Source organism: Musa acuminata, chromosome BXJ2-5 (genome assembly GCF_036884655.1).
Source record: "Musa acuminata AAA Group cultivar baxijiao chromosome BXJ2-5, Cavendish_Baxijiao_AAA, whole genome shotgun sequence".
Lineage (NCBI taxonomy): Eukaryota > Viridiplantae > Streptophyta > Magnoliopsida > Zingiberales > Musaceae > Musa > Musa acuminata.
The window spans coordinates 1,862,425-1,885,492 of record NC_088342.1 but is presented as its reverse complement, the minus strand read 5'-3'; the positions used below and the strand labels follow the sequence as shown (position 1 = coordinate 1,885,492).

The following is a 23,068-nucleotide window of genomic DNA, read 5'->3' as shown; positions in this document are numbered from 1 at the left end:
AGATATAGATTATGCTAAAAATTGTTTACAAATATAAATATCCATGAAATATATCATGATACAGAGAATGTTATCCCAATGTATTAAAACAAAACAATTCAAGATATAAGAAGCAAACAAAACTAAACAGAAAAATAAGTTATTGAGATTCATAAAATATATCAAAAAAGTTATAATCCACAATGACGATAGTAAGATTTAGTTATTGTCTAAGGTGGTAAAAAAGAATATACTAAAATAAGGATGGTGTAAACCACATGGGTAACATTCCAGTACATATCCTTTCAAATCCATTATGTGGTGTTGGCATGAAAGAGGCATTCTCTAAATCATATATTCCATGCCTACAATATATATCTTGTTCTTCATCATCATCCATGATATAAACATGATGTATATAGATAGTATCATGTTTTCCACGAGGATATTGGGATATTGGGCATGAGATGGAGCGAGAATTAACACCTAGGAAAAGTATGTGATTGCCTATGCTCTTTGCCTCCTCCAGCGATGGCACTAGACCTTTCATATTCAACTTTAGGATATCTATCCTCTCTGTCATGAGAATCGTAAGATTCTCCATTGCATGGTCAACGGAGTTCTCAATCAATATGTTTCGAAGGACTATAAGTTCACCTGATAACTCTGCAAATTGCCATAACAAGTTGTTTGTTTCCCGTTGAGGACCGACGATAGCCACTTTCTCAAAGAATGAACTAAAGATGAATACCTGTGCAATTTCGTCTACAGCATATAAGTTTCCTTTGAAGTAAGTGACATCATGATACTTGCTCCTATCATCCAACAAAGTCCATAAATCATCCTCCCATAAACGGATAGAGAAGAGTGCATCATTCAAGGTGGAGATAATGACGATGATGCAATCATGATCATATATTGATGGGTTTGAAGATATTGCAATCTTCAATATGGATGGGTAATAATCTTCAATGTTTATTAAATAACTCGGGAGCGCTGGGAGATGGATACGAGCACCTGTGAGAGGATTTAGGAGAGAGAGGAACCGAGAAGTTTTATGATCAAGGACTAGCCATCCATCACATGAGCCAATGATGTGTTCATCATTTGTTGGAGGTCGAATTGAGTGAAATCTTTCATCTGAGAAGGAGTAGAAGATGAGACGATTGATATCGTAGTCACATCTCATGAGCAACCATGGGAGTTGAGGAGGGTGCGTGCGACCATGGTGGTTGACAGCATGCCATGTCTTGCAGACGCCATGAAAACGAATATAATCAGCAATGTCGACGGTGAGTTGATCGGCAATGAGTTGCAGTATATTCGTATCGAGATTTGACCAATCAACTCTTTCCTCTTCTTTCCCTTCTTCTTCTATGCATTTAGCTCTCTTTTCTCCTTCACCCTTAAAAGGTCTTCCAACCATGTTGAAGGATGAAACACTATCCTAAACCCTAATTCAAGGAGATATATATAGATTCATTTACCCCCCCCCCCCCCCCCCCAAAAAAAAAAAATCTCATGTTTTGGGCTTCTACATGAGAGCAGCCCAATATCAAGAATTTAATATTTGTAAATATTAAATATTTGCATTTTTTTTTTGTATATGTATGGGAGTTGTCTTTCTAAAATATGAAAATTGTATTAGTAGAATATGAAAGTTACAATCTTCCTATATAGTTATATTCTTAAGTAGCTGTATTTCTAATTTAAATAGGATGGTTGTTTAGGATTTACATGGATAGTTGTAATTCTAATATATTAGGAGACTTGCAACAATATTACTAATGTGAGGATATTTGTATTTTATATTTTGGGATTTAAATCCTTTCTATAAATTTGAAAGTTCATTTATGATGAAGGTAGGAGACTATTCATTCCACAAGAAATATCTTCCGATCACTCATTTGTGCTCCTCGATCCATCATAAAGTTTCATTTGTGCAGATAGATACTTGATCTCTTTGAGGAGATCGACCTCCTAAGATTTGTCAAAAGACTGAATAATATTTCATTGCTCGATGAAAATATATATATATATATATATATATATATATATATATATATATCCATATTTATAGAGTTAGTCCACGATGACTTGAACTCTTAATAATAAATAAATATTAAATAAACCCTTATCTAATTTTTACTGAACTAAACAAACTCAATAAACATTATTCAAATAAAGATATCCTAATACTATATCATTTGCTACAAATCCCTCGAGAATAATCGCCAACCACCTTTTTCTTGTTTTTTTTCTTAAGAACAATAGCTTCATGACACCACCTAATAAAGAATCAACTATCCATCACCAAAAGTTTACTTGTTTATTGTATAGTATAAGCTTGCAATCCTTTTTGTATTGCCACTCGATCATAGGAAATTGGTTGATGTATATCCATCCTGGTGCTGAGATCATCACTGCATGCATGTATCATACAAGTGATGCAGCTTCCTAAGTTGGAATATGGCAGCAGAACATGATTATTACTAAATTCAAAGAAAAAAAAAAAGAAAAACTTGCTGCCATCACCATTGAGATGTAGATTATGCTAAAAATAATTTACGAATATAAATACCTATGAAATCCATCATAATATCGAGTTTGTTAGCACAAACCATTCGAGATACAAGAAGCTAACAAATTAACTAAAAAAATAAGTTATTGAGACTCAAAAACAAAAAGGTTATATAATCCACCATTTATAGTGTGATGACAATAAGGCTTAGTTATTGTTTAAGGGAGTAAAACAAAATTAGAACACTAAAATAAGCATGGTGTATACCACATGGGTAAATAGCCATTACATATCCTTTCATTTTTACCGTGTGATATTGGTTTGAAAGAGACATTCTCCAAATCATATATTCCAGATCTACAATATATATCTCTTTTGTCATCACTCATAGCATAAACGTGATGCATATAGATAGTATTAGATTTACCATGTGAGTATTGGGCAACGGGGTATGAGATGGAGCGAGAATTGATGCCTAAGAAAAGTATATGGTTGTCTATGTTATTTGCCTCCTCCAATGATGGCAGTGGACCTTTTAGGTTCAACTTTAGGATCTCTATTCTCTCTGTTATGAAAATTATAGCATTCTCCACCATATTGTAAACGGGATCCTCAATGATTATGTTTCGAAGAACAACAAGCTCATCTGATAACTCTGCAAACTGCCATAACATATAGCTTAATCCTCGTTGAGCACCGATGATAGCCACTTTCTCCAAGAGGGAATTGAACATGAAGACCTGTGCAGTTTCATCCACAGCATAAAAACTTTCTTTAAAGTAAATAACATCATGGAATTTACTCGTGTCATCCACCAAGGTCCATTCATCGTCCTCGCCTAAACGAGTAGAGAGGAGAACATGGTTTAAGGTGGAGATAATGACGATGATGCAATCTTGATCATATATTAAAGGGTTCGAAGATATTGCAATCTTCAATATCGACGGGTAAGAATATTTAGTATTCCTTAAATGACTTGGGAGTGCTGGAAGATAGATATGAGTATCCGTGAGAGGATTTAGGATAGAGAGGATCCAAGAAGTATTATGATCGAGAACTAGCCATCCATCACATGAGCCAATGATGTGTCTATCATCTGTCGGAACTTGAATTGAATGGATTCTCTCATCTGCGAAGGAGTAGAAGATGAGACGATTCATACTGTAATCCCATCTCAAGAGCAACCATGGGAGTTGAGGAGGGTGAGTAAGATCATAGGAGTCGCTAGCACACCATTTCTTGCAAACACCATGAAAGCATACATAATCAGCAATGTTGATGGTGAGTTGATCAACAATGAGGTCTAGTATATTAGCATCGAGACTCGACCAATCAACTCTCTCCTCTTCTTTCTCTTTTCCTTTGCTTTTGAACCTCTTTTTGCATTCATCATCAAGAAGTTCTCCACCCATGTTGAAGTTGAAAGATGAAAGACAGTCCTAAAACTTAATTTAAGGAGACATATATATATACATATATATATATATATATATATATAAACATATATATTCATTTATCCAAGAAAAAATATATCATCCTTTGGGGTTCTACCTAAGAGGGCCCCTTCTTTTTTAATTACCGTTTATTTTGTATTTTTATGAAAGTTGTATTTATAAAATATGAAAATTATATTCATACAATATGGAAGTTACAACCATGTTCCTATATAATTATATTCTTAAATAGCTATATTTCTAATTAAAATAGGATAATTGTTTAGCATTTACCTGTATAGTTGCAATCCTAGTATATTAGGACACTTGCAATATTGTTGCTTGTATTTTACATTTTGGGATTTAGATCCTTCCTTTAAATTCCAAAGCTCATTTATGATGAAGTAATCAAAGAAAATATTTATTCTACAAGAAATATCTTCCAATCACACAACTGTTTGCGTTAAAATAAAAATTTAGCAAACAAATGTGATAGAAATTCCATAATTCATTTTTTCAGCATGATCTTCAACAGATGTTATTGAAATTCTCTACTTGTAGTGACAACATTGTCTTGTCGACTGGTTGCGAGATTTTCTTATACAACATGAGTCGTCTTACGATTTGGAGCTCAATAATTAGTGCACCTCTATTCTTATAGCTTACGGAGTTCTAGTTTTTTTTTTTTTTTTCACTCGAAGTTCGAAGGAAGGTCGCGGGAAAAAACTATAAGAGTTCACTCAATATAGCATCCATTCATTATTCAAGCATCCGACGTCGAGTGGTCGAAGCATCAATGGCTCTAATGATGGATGGATAATGCTCCAAAACCAATATTCCTTGAGCATCTCCTCTTTAAAAAGACTCTCACAGGTGTCTATGTTCATCTCCCAAGTCATTTGAGGAGTGCTAATGAACGTATGTGCTATCACCATGACAAGCAACAGTAAGAAAATGATATTCAAGCAACCACTGATCATGAACAATGCAATGTCTTTGAATCCTTCGATATCATTGCCATCTTAATCTCCATTTGGAATTGTGCAATCTGGCTTCATGATTGGCCGAGCTATTGGGTGAGCTTGTAGTCCTTCAATAGTGTTTTTGATAACCCCGTTATTAATGGGCTATAATCTTGAAGCTAAACCTTCTATGGTTGTCATTTGGAAGTGGTAATAGCTTATGTGACCACATACTTTCGTTCTCGATCCAACTCACTCCCTGCTGTCCAATACCCTCGTGGAAAACGCAATGCTGCATAGTTTGGGATCCATAAACTTATATGACTTAGAAGAGAAAGACTATTTGAAGCCATTACCATGCAACAATGAGAGTGATAGGATGATGTATGGTTACAAATGCCGATTTTAATATGTCTTTTTCTTTTTTGACTATCTTTAATCTTAATTTATAAATCATCTTGTCAAAGTTCTTAGAATCGGTGGATTACTATGTTTTATTCTTGAGTCTTAGTAAACATGTGATTGTCACTACATAAATTTATTGATAGAATTATTGAAAACCTCTTATTACCCACAAAAGTTTTTGTTGAAATAATTGTCACTAGACATTTTTAATCACAAAACATAATTGGGCAATTTGTCCAAAAAAAAAGCCCCAATAATAGGATTTTATCGGATGACACACACTATGTTTGCTTTTTACCGATGGTGCCCTTTTTTTTTAAATTAGGACTAAAATAACCTCTATAAAATTTTAAAAAGACATGTTTTTTATCAAAATTTTTAAAAGACATGCTTTTTACTAATGGTGCCTCTTTTTTTTATTAGGACTAAAATAACCTCTATAAAATTTTAAAAAGACACTCGATATCCATTAATCTTGGTTGACTCTAGTTCATTTGTATTGAATAGGTTTCTTACACCTGAATAAGATCAAATTGGTTCAACAAAATTCTAAGTTTATTTATTTATTATTATTGGGGCCTAGATTCCTTCCTTTTTTTTTTCCCAAATTATGTCTTTGCTCATTCCACCGATGCAACAACAATGTGTAAGAAGGTCATCGTTGCCAACCTTCTTACTCGTGGTGGTTGCCATCATCGTGGTCTTCATCATTGTCACCATCACTAACAAGAAGCAAGGATAGAGTAAGCCCTAGCTTCTTTTATAGTGTCATTAGGAGGCTATCATCGGAGGGGAGAGGAAGAGGACTAGTTGATAGCATTAGTGGTCGTCATTACCGAAGAGGAGAGGAAGGGAGTCATGGTCGTCATTGACAATGAATCAGGAAGTGGATGTTGCATTCTCACCAATAGTATGTTGATTATTGGTTGAGCCTTTTTGCTATCCACCGGTTATTAGTTGAGCATTGAGGCTCTATGATGACGATATCATCTGTTGAGCATTGGTGACTAGTTGGGCAATGGAGCTATAGCATAGTTATTGCCAAAGTCTTAGGTGGTGGCTATTGCCGATGTCCTTATTCTCATTGGTCAGTATCACCTTCAATAAAGCCTTGTAGAGCTCATGATTAACAACGTCCTTATTCTCTAATTGTAGTGATAACTTTGCCAGCTTCATGATTTTCTAGAACAGTATTAGTGAGTAATAATTCGATTTGAAGTTTAATAATTAAAGCAATTGAACGAAGGCTACTTTGATAATAGTTTTGATCTCAAACAAATGTATTTGGACAACAATATTGACGAAAAAGGATTGATCTAAATTATAATCTCTGCAGACAAAATAAATAGTAGATCCACATCAACTTGGAATCTTCCAATAGCAGGTTTTGGTCCAGTGCAAGTTCCTCCTTGATTTTGCCTTTGCCAAACTTCTTCTGATCAGTCTTTGCATATTATCTAGCAATCTCGTACCTCTTTGAATAGCTTGGAAGCATTCCTATCCTTTACTTGATGGATGAAATTATCCAAAGCATTACACCAAAGATAACTTTTTGTTCCTCAAGTCTCTCTGTCAGTCTGACTCCAAGCTTCAAAACCGATCTTTTTAGAAAGTCATGAATCATCAAACCATAGTTTTAAACTTCTACCTCCTCTGATCATCGTTTCATATGAGGTTCGTGTTCGATGATCTACGGTTCGAGCTTTCGTTATAATAAGCATAACTTAGAGAGAGAAAAAATAAATCTATTTTTAATGTGAATTTAAAGTGCCTAAAATAGAAAACTAAAGTAAAAGGTTCTCTAGTAACAATAATGTTCTAGTGCAACAAGCATAGACAAATCATGAGAATTGTTGCCTTCCTGGTAAGAAAGAACAAAAAGAACATCTTGTTCCAAATGGTTTTGATTCGTCAATGATTCACCATGTTAATTTTCATCTCACAAAATTAGTCACTGGGCACTACTGAGACTGGGAGCTTGGTGGCCATGCTGTAAACTTCCTTTGGCACAAGTGCATGGTGATGCTTCTTCCATGCAGCATACGATGAGGCCAACAGGGCCCACCTCAGGCCACTGTTGCAGCATCAATGTGGGGTGTGCTCCCATGGCCCTCTTGTTCTGGTGGTGGTGGTGGTGGTGGTGGTGGTGGTGGTGGAGTTGGGGAAAAGAAAGTGAAGTAGAGAGTGCAACTCTTCCAAAGCATTGGGGTGTGGAATACAATTCTTCCAACTCCCCACATCAAAGTTGTCAGCAAAAGCTCACAGTGTCTTCTCAGTGGAGTTTGATTCTTCCCTCATCCATGTCATGGCAATTTGTTGATTCATTTTAAGCATGAACATGATTGAATGAGGTAGCAGTAGTGTTCTTCATATCTATCTCTTTAAATCTAAATTCAGCATATCTTTCTTATAAAACTTAGTAATTTGTAGGCATACATACCAATATAGTTTATCTTTAATAATAATATCCTCTAGATAGAAAAATAAGATCAAGTGATTCCACTATGAACTTCAAAGTAAGAAAATATTTTCTTTTGGAAAAACTAAAATGAATAGTTTGTTTTAATGATCAAAGAGAAATCAAAAAGAAAATAAAAAAATCAATAATATGTAGAACCTCTAATAAAAAAAATATATTTTTTTTGCTTTGTGCTTTGTTTTCTTCTTCTGGTTACTACTCTCCACTGTTTCTATTTTCCTATGGCCATGGAGATAAGTCTGCTTGCTTTATTTTCTGTTCTGCTGCAAATGCCTCAATATTATATATCTAATTCTGATGCAGACACCACTTGTAAGATAAAAAGAAACAACTTGGTGGGATTCTGATGATGAATCGAGTGCTTAGTTGCACTGGTGACTCACTGCTACTGTTAGTGGCTTCTCCTGATACATTGCAAGACAGTGAAGTCTTTATTTTTCTGAATATAAAGATGATGTGGTCCATGCATGCAATAATTGCAAGTAGCATGATGCATGATCAGATTCTTGTTTATTGAAGCCAAGGCATGAAACATGTGTGTTGATGTTGATTCTTCTCCCCCTGCTGATGTGTTGTTTATGTTTCTTGTGGGATTAGCTGATGATTTCTTTTCTTATTTTTTTCCTTGCATAAATTTCAGAAACACAGACCAAATTCTTTGGTGAAGAAAGAACCTCCTCTTTTTTTGTTCCCAAAAAGAAGCTAACCTTTACTAATCATAATGAAAAGATGAAAGCCCATTAACATCTAACAGAGAACCTCTCCTTGCAGACTACTTTAAAATAGTGAAGATGGATCCTATTTTTCACTTTCTTTTCTTTTTGAGTAGATCCATCTTTTTCTTTTTGAGTTCTTTTTAAGAATATCAAGAAATCCAATGCCAATTTTTGTTTTGTTCTCTCTTTCTAGATTTTATTTGGACATGCCACATGACTCAAAAGAATTATTGATAACAACAACATTTAATTAAATCATGAAAAAAAATTAATAGGGATTTGAGCTTAATTTCATCAAAATTTTACCTCTTAAATATCACCAACCAAATATTATTCTTCAATCCTAAGACAAGAAGTTTTCAAAATCCAAATTACTCCCTTTTTTTCATTTGAAATTACTCCCATTTTTTTAAAAGAAATCCTAAGATTTCAACCCTCTCCACCAAAAGAAGCTGTACATTATTATATTGATGTCAACATCAACTTAAAACATGCATTCCTATAAATATAATGACTCTTAAATATATATATATATATATATATATATATATATATATATAACCTAATATTTTAATAAAACTTAAAATATTATAAATATAAACTTAAAACATTCATTCACATGATATATATATATATATATATATATATATATATATATATATATATATATATATGTATCTGTATATATATATATATATATATATATATATATATATATATATATATATATATGTATGTATATATATCATGTGAATGAATATTATATTTTTAATAAAAGTTTGTAATTTAATATTAGAAGAATTTATTCTCAGTTTTTTTTGGATTTTTTGCAGTTCAAATAAGTTTTAGGGTTTGGTGCAAACCCTAATCAAACACAATCTCATGCAGGTATTGTTTATCCGCTCAATCATGTCTATTTCCTTTATTGGGAAGACAAAGTGTCTTAACCTTAACTTTCCCACATAACATCTTCCTCTAAACAAGTGGGCAGTTCCGGATGTGGGAAGAGGAGGTGGATTCCACCGGCTTCAACACTCTTCATCTCACGTCACTCGCCGCCCCAGATTCCGACCTCGAAAGAAGGGCCGCCAATGGAAGCTGATGCCACCTCGGTAGGGCCCGTTCCAGCCGCGGCAGGATTCGGATGATGGCCTCGCCTTTCCCCGCGGCCTCTTATACCCCCGGCCCCTCGCAGAACGTCTGAGCCAGCCCGCTTCTTCCTCGATCTCTTCCATCCTTCACCACCGGTTGTTGCCCTAATAAAAAGTTCGATCTTTGTTCGGATTTTGGCATCTGTATCGGCGTGGGGGTGGGGGTAACCGCGCTCTCCGTCTTCCTCTCTTGATTCCTCCGGAGGTACGATGGTGTTTTCTTTTTCTCTGATTTCACACGTGGCATTATTCTGTTGGCACAAGCGTGGGGCCCGGCAGAAAAACCGGAGCTTTGGGACAAAACCTCATCCACTTCTGAAGAAGTCGGTGGGGGCAAAATAAGTAGAAGGGATTGGTGGTGGTGAGAATCTCGTGGGGTTGTGCTTGTGACGAGGCTTGATGATCAAAGAAGCGGCACAAACAAACAATTTCATCTCTTTCAACCTTTGCATGATTTGGTGCATTAAATCTCTTCATCTCCTTCTTGGTTGGTTTAACTAACCATCACCTATGAATTCTAATGCTGTTAAAGATCAAAGAATTAGTGATAATTGTGATTTTGTAATTCTTTCAAGTCCTTTCTTACCAAATCATAGAACCATTTGACACTATTCGTGGGGATGATTGCAAAATGTGACATTTAAATGACTAATATCTTTTCCAATACAAATGGAGCCGAAGAATGAAAAAGGAGGAGCTAAGGATGGTCAATGCCATGAAATTATTTATATGGCATCTAAATTTTCTTGTCTTTGCATTCTAACTTGATGATTCATTTACTATGTTTGCATCAGCCAAAGCTTATGGAGGCTTTCTGAAAGAAAGAGCAGCAGACTGCAAACTAAATGGCAGAAAGTTCTGTTGCAGACTCATGGTTTTAGTTAAAAAAATGGTTCCCATATAAATAATCTCTACTCGAGTCACTGGTGAGATCAATCACATGCCTACCATGAGCAACTTGTCGGTGTGTTCTCCTTTTATCTGATAGGTACATGTGATCTGACGTGAGACCACTAGAAACCTTTGTCTGTAAAATGTATGGCTCCTATAATTCAATAGAGGAAGTTTCCTGGTGGATAGTGTCCTTGTTTGTCCTTTTCTTACCATACTAGGTTTAAGTATCATTTCTTCTCATATGGGGTGAGGGTAACCAATTTCCTGGACAAGTTTTCCTGAACCGATGTTTGCCTAGTTTTAGGTCAGCTATAGGTGGCGTCAATATCTTATCCATGTATTTCAGCTATAAGCACTATAGCACATGGGCCATCAGCATTTATTTGTATGATTCCAACTCACTTATTGCTATAGACTTCTGTGCTAATTCATCTCTGTTTTTCTCATATATGCCCTGGGTGAGTAACCATTTTTCTCAAGTAGCCAATCACAGACTTATTTGCAGGTCTACATTTGGTTCTGCAAAATTGGCATTGAGAGTGGGGATATTCCATCAGCAGTTGGTTTTGCAGGGTGTCTGGTGAGAACCCATGCCATGGTTTTAGATAATAGAGATGACTCATGGGCTTTTCTGCCCTTAGATTACTGTCTTTAGCTTCAATTTTGTGTTTTTGGAGCAGATTTTTGGGCAAAATGAATGCACTGGTTGCAACAAGTAGAAATTTTAAGCAGGCTGCTAAGCTGCTGGGTTTGGACTCTAAACTGGAGAAAAGTTTGCTCATTCCCTTTAGAGAGATCAAGGTGAGGAACCTGGCACAGACATTTTTACTCCCTCAATCAAATTTTCTTTCTGGTCCTTTTCCCTCTCTTTACTTCTTAGTTCTCCCAACGGTACTGCTTATGCTTTTTGATCTGCATGTTTAATCATCCTACTCTCTAGTCTGTCACTTTTAGGTTTTTGATTAGCTTGCCATGTATTGGATCACACTTCAATTTCAGTGAAAGAGGTGCAGTAATCAAGTTGTAACAATTCCAGCAATGTCTGCATTTGTTTCTATTCCTTTTAATCCTTTTGTCATACTCGAAATATCTATCACTGGAAAGATTTTCTCACTTCAACACATTTCACATACTTGTGAATACTAGATTTAGGTAGAGCCTCATAAGAAATATACATTTTGGTGTGTCTGTGATAAATATATGTCCTTCACATGCCTTCAATGATGATGCAAAATGTTCCAATCTCATCATGATGCATTTCTCTCTGGCTTTAAAATGATAATTAAATGAGTTGTGCAACTAATTGAAGTGAATAAGAAAACTAATGTGAAGCAATTTATTCATCTTGGTTAGATCAAGATTGAAGCCGACCCCCAATAGTTGGTACTTGGTACATTACAGCTTGTTATTGTTGTAGTTAAACTGAGATTGAATCGAGTCTCCCAAAGTTGTTGATCAGTAAATTTGTTCTACTTGTTGTTACCAATCAACTATTTGATAGTGAATCATCATCTTAGATGATTGTTGTATAATACAGCAATATTTCTTCCTTAGGAAAAAGATAAAGAGTAATGTAAGAACTATGTAAAATTTTTTACAGCATCAATATTTTACTGCAGGTTGAGTGCACAATTCCAAAAGATGATGGTACTTTAGCATCTTTTGTGGGATTCAGGGTGCAGCATGATAATGCTAGGGGTCCTATGAAGGGAGGAATCAGATACCATCATGAGGTGGGTGTGCATGTCAAGTTTCCATTCTTATTCCTGTTGGATCTTTTGTCATGTATCTTGGCATTTGCATAATTTTGTTCTATCGTCGCTTTCTCTTAGTATTTGTCAGAAGCATAATTGGCACTGTATTCATATTTGTGAAGGCAATGCGACTATAACATATAATATCTGGAGTTCTAAATGACACCGGGTGTATTTTATTAAATTCATTCTCTCATTAAATTTTATGTGAATACTGCAGGTTGATCCAGATGAAGTTAATGCCTTGGCACAATTAATGACTTGGAAAACAGCTGTAGCTAATATTCCATATGGGGGAGCTAAAGGTGGAATAGGATGCAGTCCAGGTGAACTTAGCCGTTCGGAACTTGAGAGACTTACTAGAGTTTTCACGCAGAAGATACATGATTTAATTGGCATTCATACTGATGTTCCAGCACCTGATATGGGAACTAACCCACAGGTTATTTGTTTTAGTTTCATTTTTTCTTCATGATATTTCATGAGCATATATTTTCTATCTGGAAAATACTTATCTAATTTTTGTTTTCTGAGAATGACAACAGACAATGGCTTGGATACTCGATGAGTACTCAAAGTTTCATGGCTACTCACCAGCTGTTGTGACTGGAAAACCTGTTGTGAGTACACTGATATGAAACCACAACTTCTAATATATTGTGTAACTTTAAAGTTGTATCGCATTCCACTTTCGCTGTCGTTCATAATTCAAATATAGAATTATTGTTGGTTATGTACCTAAGAATATCTAGTTATACACAAAATGTGTTAAATTCTGTGCAGTAGGATGAAGAATGTTAATTGAGGTTTCTGTAGATTTGGCACTGCTGAGTTGCAGACCCCATTCGAACCCAAGGATGTGACAATGGCCCTTTTTGAATGAGAAATAGATCACATAAAAGGATGGGAAATAGTATAAAGTTCACTCAGTGATTGAAAAAGGCGATCGGGCGCTCGCCTAGGCGCTCGGGCGAGGCGAGGCGAGGCCCGAGCGCCTCGCTAATGTCCCAGGCGGTGCGCTTCAAACAGGCGCCGCCTGGGAGCTCGCCCGAGCCCAGGCACTGGGCGCTTCGGGCGAGCGCCTGGGTAAACCAAGTGACCGAACTAGGATTTTTGGTCTAGTTCGGTTGTTAGTTGGTTCAATCGAACCAACTAAACCGATATAACCCTTACCCAACCCTAACCCGCTGCCGCTCCCGATCCCGATGTCGCTGCTCGTCGCTCCCGCTCCCACTCCCGCTGCCGCTGTCGTTGCTCGCGCCTCCCGCGAGCCCTCCCGCTCCCTTTCCCTTTCCCGTTGCCGCTGCCACCGCTCGCCGCTGCTTCCTCGTTTCTCCGTCAGGCTCAGTATACAGTATACTCTTAATATTAAGTTTATTTGAATTTTGAAATGATTAATTTTCAATACTGTTAATAGATTAATAATATATTATTTTGATTTTAATGATGTTAATTTTTATTTATTTGAAATTATTGTTAGGTTTCAACATAAATGACTTTGATGTAAAATTTTATTGTTTTGAATTTTGAAATTTTTTGTTAATGTGACATTGTGATTTTGTATCTTAGATTTTCTTAATTTAATAGCATATTTTTATTTAAAATTTTAAATAATTATATTTATTAATTATATTATATATTTTTATATTTTAGCGTCTCGCTTAGCTCGGGCGAGCACTTAGCGCCTCAGGCGTTTTTGTACCTTGGCGGCTAGCGCTTTTTAAATCACTGAATTCACTTAAATGTTTCTGAAAATAACTTTCTTAACTGAGAAGCCTTTTGTCACACAAGATAATTTCATATATGTGGATATGATATGAGAATCTATTGAATTTGACCTTAGAGAACAATGTTATGACTTGAGAATGCCCTCACAAACAACTAACAAAGAACAGTTTTAGCAACTGACAGTTGGGGAACTCATGCCACTGATAGAAGTTTCTGTTTATGTAAGGTTTTTCCCATTTTATAAAGGTTATCTGTGAGCTTGCTTTTTAAGTTTTTCAGCAATCATGGAAATTTATTCTGTTGAAAAATCAACTTAGATCTCTCTAATGTAAACTTAACAGAAGTTAAGCAGGAACCATACAAATATTAAAAAACAATTAATGATTCAAGATTTCTTTTTTGTTACTAATAGTTCTCGAAGTGTGATAATGATCTATCCTACAATCTTGGTTATTCTTTTCCTTTTACTTATTTCTATTTATTAATGGTAACTATTTCTCTAGAAAACATGATTAATGGCTTTGTCGACCAAGATAAGATGGTTGATATGATGTCCTTTCTGTTGAAAGGACTGCAATATTAAAGCAATCCTTTGAGAAGAAAATATATTATACTTATTATGTTTTTGATACATCTAGTTATTGCTTCATAAAATGTGTTCCTCATCACTTTTGAGGAAAAATTACTCTCTGTTCTTAAACCAGCAAATTACTCAAGGTGATTTCTTTACTGAGAGAGTAATTCTTTCAAAGTTTTTTTATTATTCTAGAGTTTATTGTTCCTTTTCCATGTTTATTGGTGATCTTTTCTTTTCTTTTTCTAGGATCTTGGTGGATCACTTGGGAGAGAAGCAGCTACTGGAAGGGGGGTGCTGTTTGCAACAGAGGCCCTGCTTGCAGAGTATGGAAAGAGCATTAAAGATCAACGCTTTGTAATACAGGTAAATATATATAACATGTTATTCATATGTGGAAACTAACCATTTGCAAACATGAAAGAAGAGTCTGTCCAAATAGTGTGAACCATCAACCTTGGAAGATCAAAGGAGGTCAAGTTTAGTATCCTATTTAATATGATGAACACATAAATTTTATGAAATGAAAGCTTTCTGATAGGAATCTACTTTGCTAGCATTGAGTATCAATAGCTTTATGAAATCAATTATTTAACTCAAAAGTGTTATTTGATTTCAAGTGAACAAATAGTTGAAAGACTTGTCTCTTAAGTTGTTTAATACATATGAATCATATTCTTTGGTTATGAATGATTACATTATTGATACCAGTGTATAAAAGTGTTCTATGTGGTCTTGTATGGGAAAAATGCAAGTTAACTGAAAATTACTGGCTAGCAGTCTAAGCCTCTTACTGCCTAGTACCTGAACCTACTTTTTTATCCTCCAAGTACAGAGACACTTCTTAACTTCTTCTTTTAATAGTTTAGTTGATCAATCTTCTGTTTACGACACTGATGCACAACAATTATTGCTGATGGATTAATCTTGTAAATTGAAGTGGATTATAAAGGTTAAAAGATGTGAGGGTTGGTCAAGGAAAATGATTTAAATAAGATTATGAGATCATGTATAGATCTTCTTCTGTATCTGATTAAGTGGTAATGATCTTAATAGCTCATTTTGTTCAAAATTTAGGGCTTTGGTAATGTTGGTTCTTGGGCGGCCCAACTTATCAGTGCAGCTGGTGGCAAGGTGATTGCTGTTAGTGATGTTACAGGGGCAATCAAGAACAATGAAGGTCTGGACATTGAAAAACTACTAAAATACTCTGTGGAGAATCTAGGAATCAGAGGCTTCAGTGGTGGAGAATCAATTGATCCGAGTTCCTTGCTAACTGAAGATTGTGATGTTCTTATTCCAGCAGCGCTTGGGGGTGTGATAAACAGGTTATTTCGTTTATGATTTTTGGTCCTTCCTAGGGATGACTAGCCTACTTGTAATTCTTGAAAAATAAACTGACATCTTCGGCTAGCAGAAACGAAATTATGCTTCTCCTTTCTTGATAATCTTCTAATTTTACTTGTTAATCTGACATCATTTTTTTTATTATTCTTTTGACTCTTATGCCTCTCCAAAGGGAAAATGCTAATGATATAATGGCCAAATTCATCATCGAGGCAGCAAATCATCCAACTGATCCAGAGGCTGATGAGGTGATAACCAAGTTACAAGATATTGTTTAGATCAAGAATAACTGCTGATGGATTTGCTAGTATTTTGGTAATTTTTTGCCCTTCTGTTTTAGATCTTATCAAAGAAAGGTGTGGTTATTCTTCCGGACATATATGCAAATTCTGGTGGTGTTACTGTGAGTTACTTTGAGTGGGTTCAGGTTAGTGGTTAATTTTAGTCCTGTTTATACATTTTTTTTCAAAAAATTGACCTGTAAAGATACTAAACTGAGTCAAATGAGTTTGGTTTCAGATTTTAGATGTGAGACATCGGTAAATAAATATGGATTAAGTAGATAATGGAAATCGCTAAAGCACTCCATGAACTTGATTTAGCATTTTGTGACATTGTCACTCATGATGCATCAATAAAACTATCACTTGGCTACTGCAGCTATAAACTCATATTTAATGGATCTGCATTAGATTACCATACTTTGTCAAGTGCATTACTTCCCATGTTCTCTTGTTTCCTTGTTATTGTAATTTTGATTCTGTGTTAAGAATATCTGATGATAACTCTGTAAGAAATAGGAGTGTTTCTGGATACCAACATATTAATATAAAATGTCTTCAAGCAATGACTCTTAACAGCTTGTTCTTATGGGATTTGTGAACTACCAAAGAGCAGTCAAGATTCCTTCTGTTTGGTAAATGTGACAACTGCTGTTTTTTTCAATTAAACATTAGTCTCTGTTAGAAGAAAAGCATGGGACTTTAAGCTTGTGGAGTTGCCATTAATGAAAATCGCAGCTTTTATGCAGTGCCAATTCATTACCTTAACATAGATCATATTCAGATGATGTATAATAGCCTGAGTCTTAATGTGTCCGCAAAAGAGACATAATAGCTTCTTGCATGCTGGAGTTCTATTATGCAGCACATAGTATAAAAGAGTTGTCTTTACTTAGCCTATAGGTTATCATCTTAACTCTTGCATTTCATCAACTCCTTTAGTTTGGCCTATATGGCCCTCATATTTAGATCCTTAGACTTTGGGCTCATCAAACAGACAAGAACAACATAATCCTATTTTGTGAACTGAGGAATACTCTTATATGGGACTACTAGAGGGAGGTGAATGCTTTAATGTTTATCGTATACTCCTATTCTTGTACCACGGGCAGTTAACAATGTCCTGAAGCATTGTTTTCCCTTTGCATTCAGAATATCCAAGGATTCATGTGGGATGAAGAGAAGGTTAATGCTGAGCTCAAAACATACATGACCAGAGGCTTCAAAGACGTGAAGGAGATGTGCAGGGCACACAACTGCGATCTCCGCATGGGAGCATTTACCCTTGGAGTCAATCGAGTTGCACGAGCAACCGTTCTTCGAGGATGGGAAGCTTGATGGCAAGGTTTTCCTTTTCTCCTCGTCACAGCAAAATAATAAACCCACAGTTGCCATTTAGAGAATTAGTTTGTGCCTGCTTCTGATTCAATGTAGTACGAGGCTGGGTCTGTTTAGTGGTCATCAATTAGCGATCTTGATGATCTTTCTTCTTTCCTGAAAATAAAATGTGAGCATCAAGCTGGTTTTGTGCAGGGCCTTTATGACAAGAGGACCTGTGTGAAGCTTGCTTTAGTTGTTTGTGTTGTTGAACAAACTCAGTGATGAAAGAAATGAGTGGAAAGAAGAAATTGGCAAAACTTGCAAACAATCTGAACAGTTGTCAGGTTTATGACATACAAGTGAATTGTCCCACCAATCTGGCATTTTTTGAGGACTATAGTTTGGGTATGTGCAAGAATACCATCATCCATACATGGCACTTTTGATGAACTCAGGATTGGTGCTTGGGAACAGAATTGATTGATTTCGTGCATGCTATTTTACAAGTTAGACAAACCACATGCCTAACAGCTCTCCATTGGAAGCCTCCAATTTTAAATGCAAATTTAAGAAATGCATGAGATGCTCAAATTTTAAATGCAAGGAACAGAAGGTCTTGACAACCAGCAAAGCTATGAACATGCAGCATCATAGTACAGATCAGATGAGCTTGTAATAAATAGTTCATTCCCCATAGAATCAGGGATAAATTTTCCAAGGTTTTTGGTTGCCTGCATTTTAGATTCCTCAAGTTGTCAACAACTTACAGAGATCATGCACAATTGTGCATATGTTTTCCCTTATTGCTTCCTTAGTTAAACTCTCATTTGTCATCCTCATTAATTGCTTGCTACCCTGTTAGGAGCCACACAGGTTCATTTGGGATCAGCTGCCACTGCTAATTCACACCCAAAAACTCTTACATATGACATAATGAATTAGCAGTGGCTACAGTTTTAGTTATTATTACATCCATCTACAATCTTACTTTAGATGATTTGACAATGACACCACTTAACAAGATCATGCAAATCTTGAGATCTCTGCAGGAACTTTTCATTGTCTGAACTGTTCTTCCCTTGTACTGCAATTGACTTTTGTTGCCAAATTGCTTTCAGCTACTTTCACCCTCCTCTGTCTTGATATAAATATTCTCATGGACCATTAATTAGAGTCAAATTAATTATATTCTGTTCTATCTGACCACAACCAGGAATATAAACCAAGCCATGTGGAGCTGGCACCCACCCAATCTTCTACCTAAGAAGAGGGTGATGTGCCAACTACTGGATTCCACCTACCATTGTTTTCTCACTGGTTCACCTGTTCTGACTCATCTTGTCTCTAATGCGACCCATAAGATCATGATGCAGCATATGCTTCTGATTTGTCTTCGTTACTGATGCTTTAATTATATTGTCATTATCTTGACACAATGATGTGTGACTTGATCACTTCAAAGATCTGAGGATAACAATTTATGACATTTAGACTGATACCAAGTCTTTGGACTCTTTTCTTAGTCTCCATGTGTGGATTTTGATTCGTGGAGTAAAAGAAGTTCAAATGAAAAAGAACAGTTCCCTAAGGAGATTGGACATGTTCTTGGCAGGTAAAATGGAAGTTACAAGCAGCAATAATTGCAAAAAGAGAATGAATGGCCTAATTCCGAGCCGACCGACATGAATGCTACCCACGCTTGCGAGGAAGAAAAAGAAAGCGGCTTCACTGTTATGGCTACCGAATCGGACACTCACCGATGGGAAGTAAAGGGGGAAATGGACTTTGTCGGGTTCCTGTAAGTGTTCTGTTTGTTACTTCCGGCGGTGGTTAAAAGAGCTTCCCGGCGTGGTTTATCGCCCTCGCTTTGACTCTGGTTTTATGCTTCACGTTCGCCCACGTTCCTGATTTCTCGAGGAGTTACCATCTCTTCTCCTTGGTCCAGTTATTTCCCTCTTCTCTTGGTTGTAGCTCCGCCTATGTATCTTTGTTCTTCGTTTCCTGGGAGTTTTCCTCTTTGTGCGGCTTAAAGCGATCGGAAAACTGCAGCAAAATCCAATCTTGATTCCGGAACTTGGCTTTTAAGAATCCGGGATTTCATTTCCTGGAGGAAAGGTTGCTCCTTTTTGGCGCTTGCATTGGGTTCCAAGGTTCTCCGATCTTTTTTTCCTGGTTTTGGGTCTTGTTGGGTGATTTCTGTCGAAGAAAATTAGTCTTGGCTTTGATTAAACATATGGATCTTTGAGGGCATTTATTTTCGAGAATTCTCTTCTTCAAGTCATGAAATGGGTCTTTGTACTCGCTTCTGATTGAAGGTTTGGGTTTTGAGGGCATTTCTTCCGAAGATTTCCTCTTCTGGATCGTGAAATGGGCTTTCAATTGCTGAGATCTGACACGAAGGTTTCATCCTGCAATTGCCACTATCCTCTCGTCTGGTGCTCGAAGTCGTCGGTCTGCTATTACCCGCCTTGCCTTCCAAAGTCACAGTGGGAATATGCCCAAAATGTTACTACCAGATCAGCTCCAGTTCCCATTGCTTTGGAGGAGAAGCACTCTGATGACAAGGTTGCGATCGAGCAGAATAGTTCAGAGGATGGAAAGGATGAGATCTTTCTGAAGAGCAGCCTAAAGAAACCAAGGGAAATGGATTCAGAACAGGTCCGAAAGGGCAATGTCAAATGGATGGACTTGTTGGGGAAGGAACTTGCTGAGATCAAAGAATTCGAGACAGAGTAAGTTTCCTTTTATCATTCTATAGTATGATGCCTCGTAGAATGGTTCTTGTTGCTTCAATCTTTATGAGTTTGACAGATTTTGGATTCAATTGTTCCAACTTCCAAGTACATTTCTGGTTAGTTGAATTTTAGCTTTCCTTAATTCTTAGCTAAATTTGAAGTTATTGTATTTCTTTCAATGGTCAAGAAAAGTTGCCATCATGAACATGGTTTGAATATTTAAAGAAACATGCCTTCATTAGGATTGATTGAAGTGTAATTTTGTTTCTTTGTGTATATTGCTTTCAACACTGTCATAATCACACTCCCAAAAAAAGACTTATTTGTTATTCATATGTGTTATTCTCGGAAGCCGTTTTCTGTGTTAGTGGTTTGTTATTTCAAGAAACTTGGCCGAAGACATATTGTGCCTTTGCTTTGCGACTATATGGCATGTTTCGTAAACTTATGATGAATGTTCTATTTTTAACAACTTGCTAGTTGTTCCAGAAGTTTCTCGATGTCACTTTGGATGTTGTTCTGCGCTCGAGTGTCGTCAATGCAAGGTTACATTTCCTAGTTGAAGACTTTCACTTTGTTGCTATGGTTTCGGCTTGGCCCTTGGCATTTTGGTTTAGCTAGTTTTAGTGCATTGTAGGTCTCTCTTGAACCTGCCTGTAAATGGTTTTAACCTCATTTTAGACTCGGTCAGAAATATCGATAATTCTTTGCAAATGCAAATGTTTTTTGTATGCATATATTTTGCGAATGCCTATCGATTGTTTGCAAATGCATATATTTTAGTTGCACCTTTAGCCTCTGCCAAAATTGTGTCTTATTATCGGAGTATTACAAGAATTATTTTGGCAGAGGTTATATGGAGTATAGGTACAAAGATTGGTTTATTGTGATTCTATTTTTTTCATGTTGAGCGGAAATAAGAACAGGTTTAGATGGATATGTAATATCAATTAACTTATCCTTGTGCTCTAAATACTTCAGTATTAGAAATTGCTGTATCAGCCATCATTTACGGTGGTTACTAAACTTCGAGGAGCTTCTTTTAAGGATTGCAAAAAAAGAATGAAAGTTAGTTAACCTGGATGACATTGCTATTTACTTGCTAAACTAACATAACACTGAGGTTAACACGCAATCACAAACCATACGGAAATAGTTCAGATCTGATACTGTCTCTGAGAGTATACAGAGTTGACCTAATAAGGTCAAGACTGATGTAGTCTCACAGCTAGCATACAGCTGGATTCATGTGGCCCTTATTGGTTCTGCAACACATTTACCTTCATTCTTATTGAGATCCTTGACATGCTGTTGTGTCACAGCTATGTTGCACTTGTTTGGATTTACCTGATGGAAAGCTGGTATGGAGAAATTATGCTGACTTATAATTTGAGTTACCGACACATTTACACAGACAAACTTTGACACAAGGTCTATGCAGCTAATTATGAACATGTAATGACACTTCCTTCATGACTAACCTTATGTAATATGGAAAACATGGTGAACTTGATTCCATGTTCATCTTACCTCAAGGCTCCATTAACTTGGTACAACAGTTATCAGGAACAGTGGCTTCAGATTCCATTACAATCTTATTCTGTTGAGAAATTTGCGAATTACTTATATAGAGAAAACGGGAAACATGATGTTGGTTGAATTTGGAACATCCTTATGCTGGAAAGAAAGCAGAAGGTTAGTGGGTGATTTTTTTCGTCTTTCCATAGAATTTGATTTTATCTGGTGAATTACGCGCTTGTTATCTGCTTTGGTTTTTGTTTTATGAGGTGATTATAAATATTGGTCGCTTATCCTTACCAAACTTCTGCATTTTCATTAGACATTCTGTCTGTGATGAGGTTCTTCATAAATTACACTTCAGAGACTTCATCTAATCATTCTATATAAATATGACTACTAATTTTCATGATGATCCGATGACTGATTGAAGTTATTGTCTGCTGAATTTATATTCTGTGATCTGAATACAGTCTTTTCTTGCTTATAGTGAGTCTGAAGAGCCAGAGGATTACACTGAGGGCGACACGGCATGCATTTGTGTCATTCAATGAAAACGATTTACTTCTCTGGAGTCTTCATGGAGAACACCAAGCTGAGTAAACATCATCCAGCTGCTACAAAAATCCACTCGATGATCTGATTCTGCATGAAACTCACCATCGAGAACTGACCATGAGCCATCAAGCACCCAGCTATCCTGCTCCTTTCGGTTCCCATTCGCATCAACAAGTCGAAGTTAAATGCCAAGGAGATGCATCCAGCTCCAGAGTGGCCCTGAGTTGGAAGTGAATGTGAAAGCTAACAGGAGGATCTATCGGTGCCCAGGTTATCCAGCTTGATGGCAGATGTATTGGAAGTTTTCCTATGTTGGATTTAATTGGAACTGATTTTTTTTTCTTTTTCTTTCCTTTCTTCTTTTTGGGGGGCATGAAATCATGGTTGTTGTGTTGGTTGTTCTCTCATTATGGAGCCTTGTGAACTCTAAATGCACTCTGTTGAGACTTCCAGCTGATTGCAGAAACTTGACATTAGAAAGGCTTCTAATCATTGAAATCTGATGCTGTGACCTTTATGTGTCGACAGCAAGCTTTGGTTACAGGTCACTGTGCTTGGCACACAGCGCCTCCATCTCTCTCGCCACCTCTCCTTCATCTCGACCGCCGGCGGCTAAGCGGGTTTGACGCAAATATGGTTGCGTCGAGGGGTATATGTGCGAAATGCACAAGCATTAAAGGTTTTCCGCCAAATTGCTACCTGCCTAGTGATTC

At 36.4% G+C, this 23,068-nt stretch overlaps 3 protein-coding genes across 9 annotated transcripts; 2 read left to right on the top strand and 1 right to left on the bottom strand.

Annotated features, from left to right (window-relative positions):
• Positions 1–232: 232 nt before the first annotated feature.
• LOC103984325 (F-box/kelch-repeat protein At1g57790-like) lies at positions 233–1,405 on the bottom strand. The gene has a single exon (XM_009401817.2). The coding sequence runs from the start codon at positions 1,403–1,405 to the stop codon at positions 233–235; it is 1,173 nt and encodes a 390-aa protein (XP_009400092.2).
• Positions 1,406–9,452: 8,047 nt separating this feature from the next.
• On the top strand, positions 9,453–17,935 carry LOC103983785 (glutamate dehydrogenase 1, mitochondrial). 5 transcript variants are annotated; one of them, XM_009401065.3, is made up of 11 exons: positions 9,455–9,851; positions 11,046–11,120; positions 11,221–11,341; positions 12,160–12,273; positions 12,515–12,736; positions 12,840–12,914; positions 14,846–14,962; positions 15,674–15,924; positions 16,116–16,191; positions 16,284–16,370; positions 17,377–17,935. In XM_009401065.3, exons 3-11 carry the CDS (start codon positions 11,234–11,236, stop codon positions 17,560–17,562), a joined length of 1,236 nt encoding a protein of 411 aa, XP_009399340.2. In that variant the 5' UTR covers positions 9,455–9,851; positions 11,046–11,120; positions 11,221–11,233; the 3' UTR covers positions 17,563–17,935. The 5 variants fall into 5 exon arrangements, with proteins under 5 accessions (XP_064963915.1, XP_009399340.2, XP_009399338.2 ...); XM_009401063.3 differs by having other exon boundaries at positions 11,034–11,120; XM_065107841.1 differs by lacking the exon at positions 9,455–9,851 and adding an exon at positions 10,789–10,925.
• Positions 17,936–19,079: 1,144 nt separating this feature from the next.
• LOC135612076 (uncharacterized) lies at positions 19,080–22,896 on the top strand. Of its 3 annotated transcripts, none has more exons than XM_065107847.1 (3): positions 19,080–19,342; positions 19,860–20,276; positions 22,288–22,896. In XM_065107847.1, exons 2-3 carry the CDS (start codon positions 19,912–19,914, stop codon positions 22,349–22,351), a joined length of 429 nt encoding a protein of 142 aa, XP_064963919.1. In that variant the 5' UTR covers positions 19,080–19,342; positions 19,860–19,911; the 3' UTR covers positions 22,352–22,896. The 3 variants fall into 3 exon arrangements, with proteins under 3 accessions (XP_064963919.1, XP_064963918.1, XP_064963917.1); XM_065107846.1 differs by lacking the exon at positions 19,080–19,342 and adding an exon at positions 19,358–19,694; XM_065107845.1 differs by lacking the exon at positions 19,080–19,342 and having other exon boundaries at positions 19,360–20,276.
• The last annotated feature ends 172 nt before the right edge of the window (positions 22,897–23,068 follow it).

Coding starts and splice junctions, on each gene's coding strand:
- LOC103984325 (XM_009401817.2), bottom strand. CDS start 1,405: ATGGTTGGAAGACCTTTTAAGGGTGAAGGAGAAAAGAGAGCTAAATGC.
- LOC103983785 (XM_009401065.3), top strand. CDS start 11,234: ATGAATGCACTGGTTGCAACAAGTAGAAATTTTAAGCAGGCTGCTAAG. Junction 11,342..12,159: donor TTCCCTTTAGAGAGATCAAG/GTGAGGAACCTG, acceptor ATTTTACTGCAG/GTTGAGTGCACAATTCCAAA. Junction 15,925..16,115: donor CTTGGGGGTGTGATAAACAG/GTTATTTCGTTT, acceptor GCCTCTCCAAAG/GGAAAATGCTAATGATATAA.
- LOC135612076 (XM_065107847.1), top strand. CDS start 19,912: ATGGGCTTTCAATTGCTGAGATCTGACACGAAGGTTTCATCCTGCAAT. Junction 20,277..22,287: donor ATCAAAGAATTCGAGACAGA/GTAAGTTTCCTT, acceptor TCTTGCTTATAG/TGAGTCTGAAGAGCCAGAGG.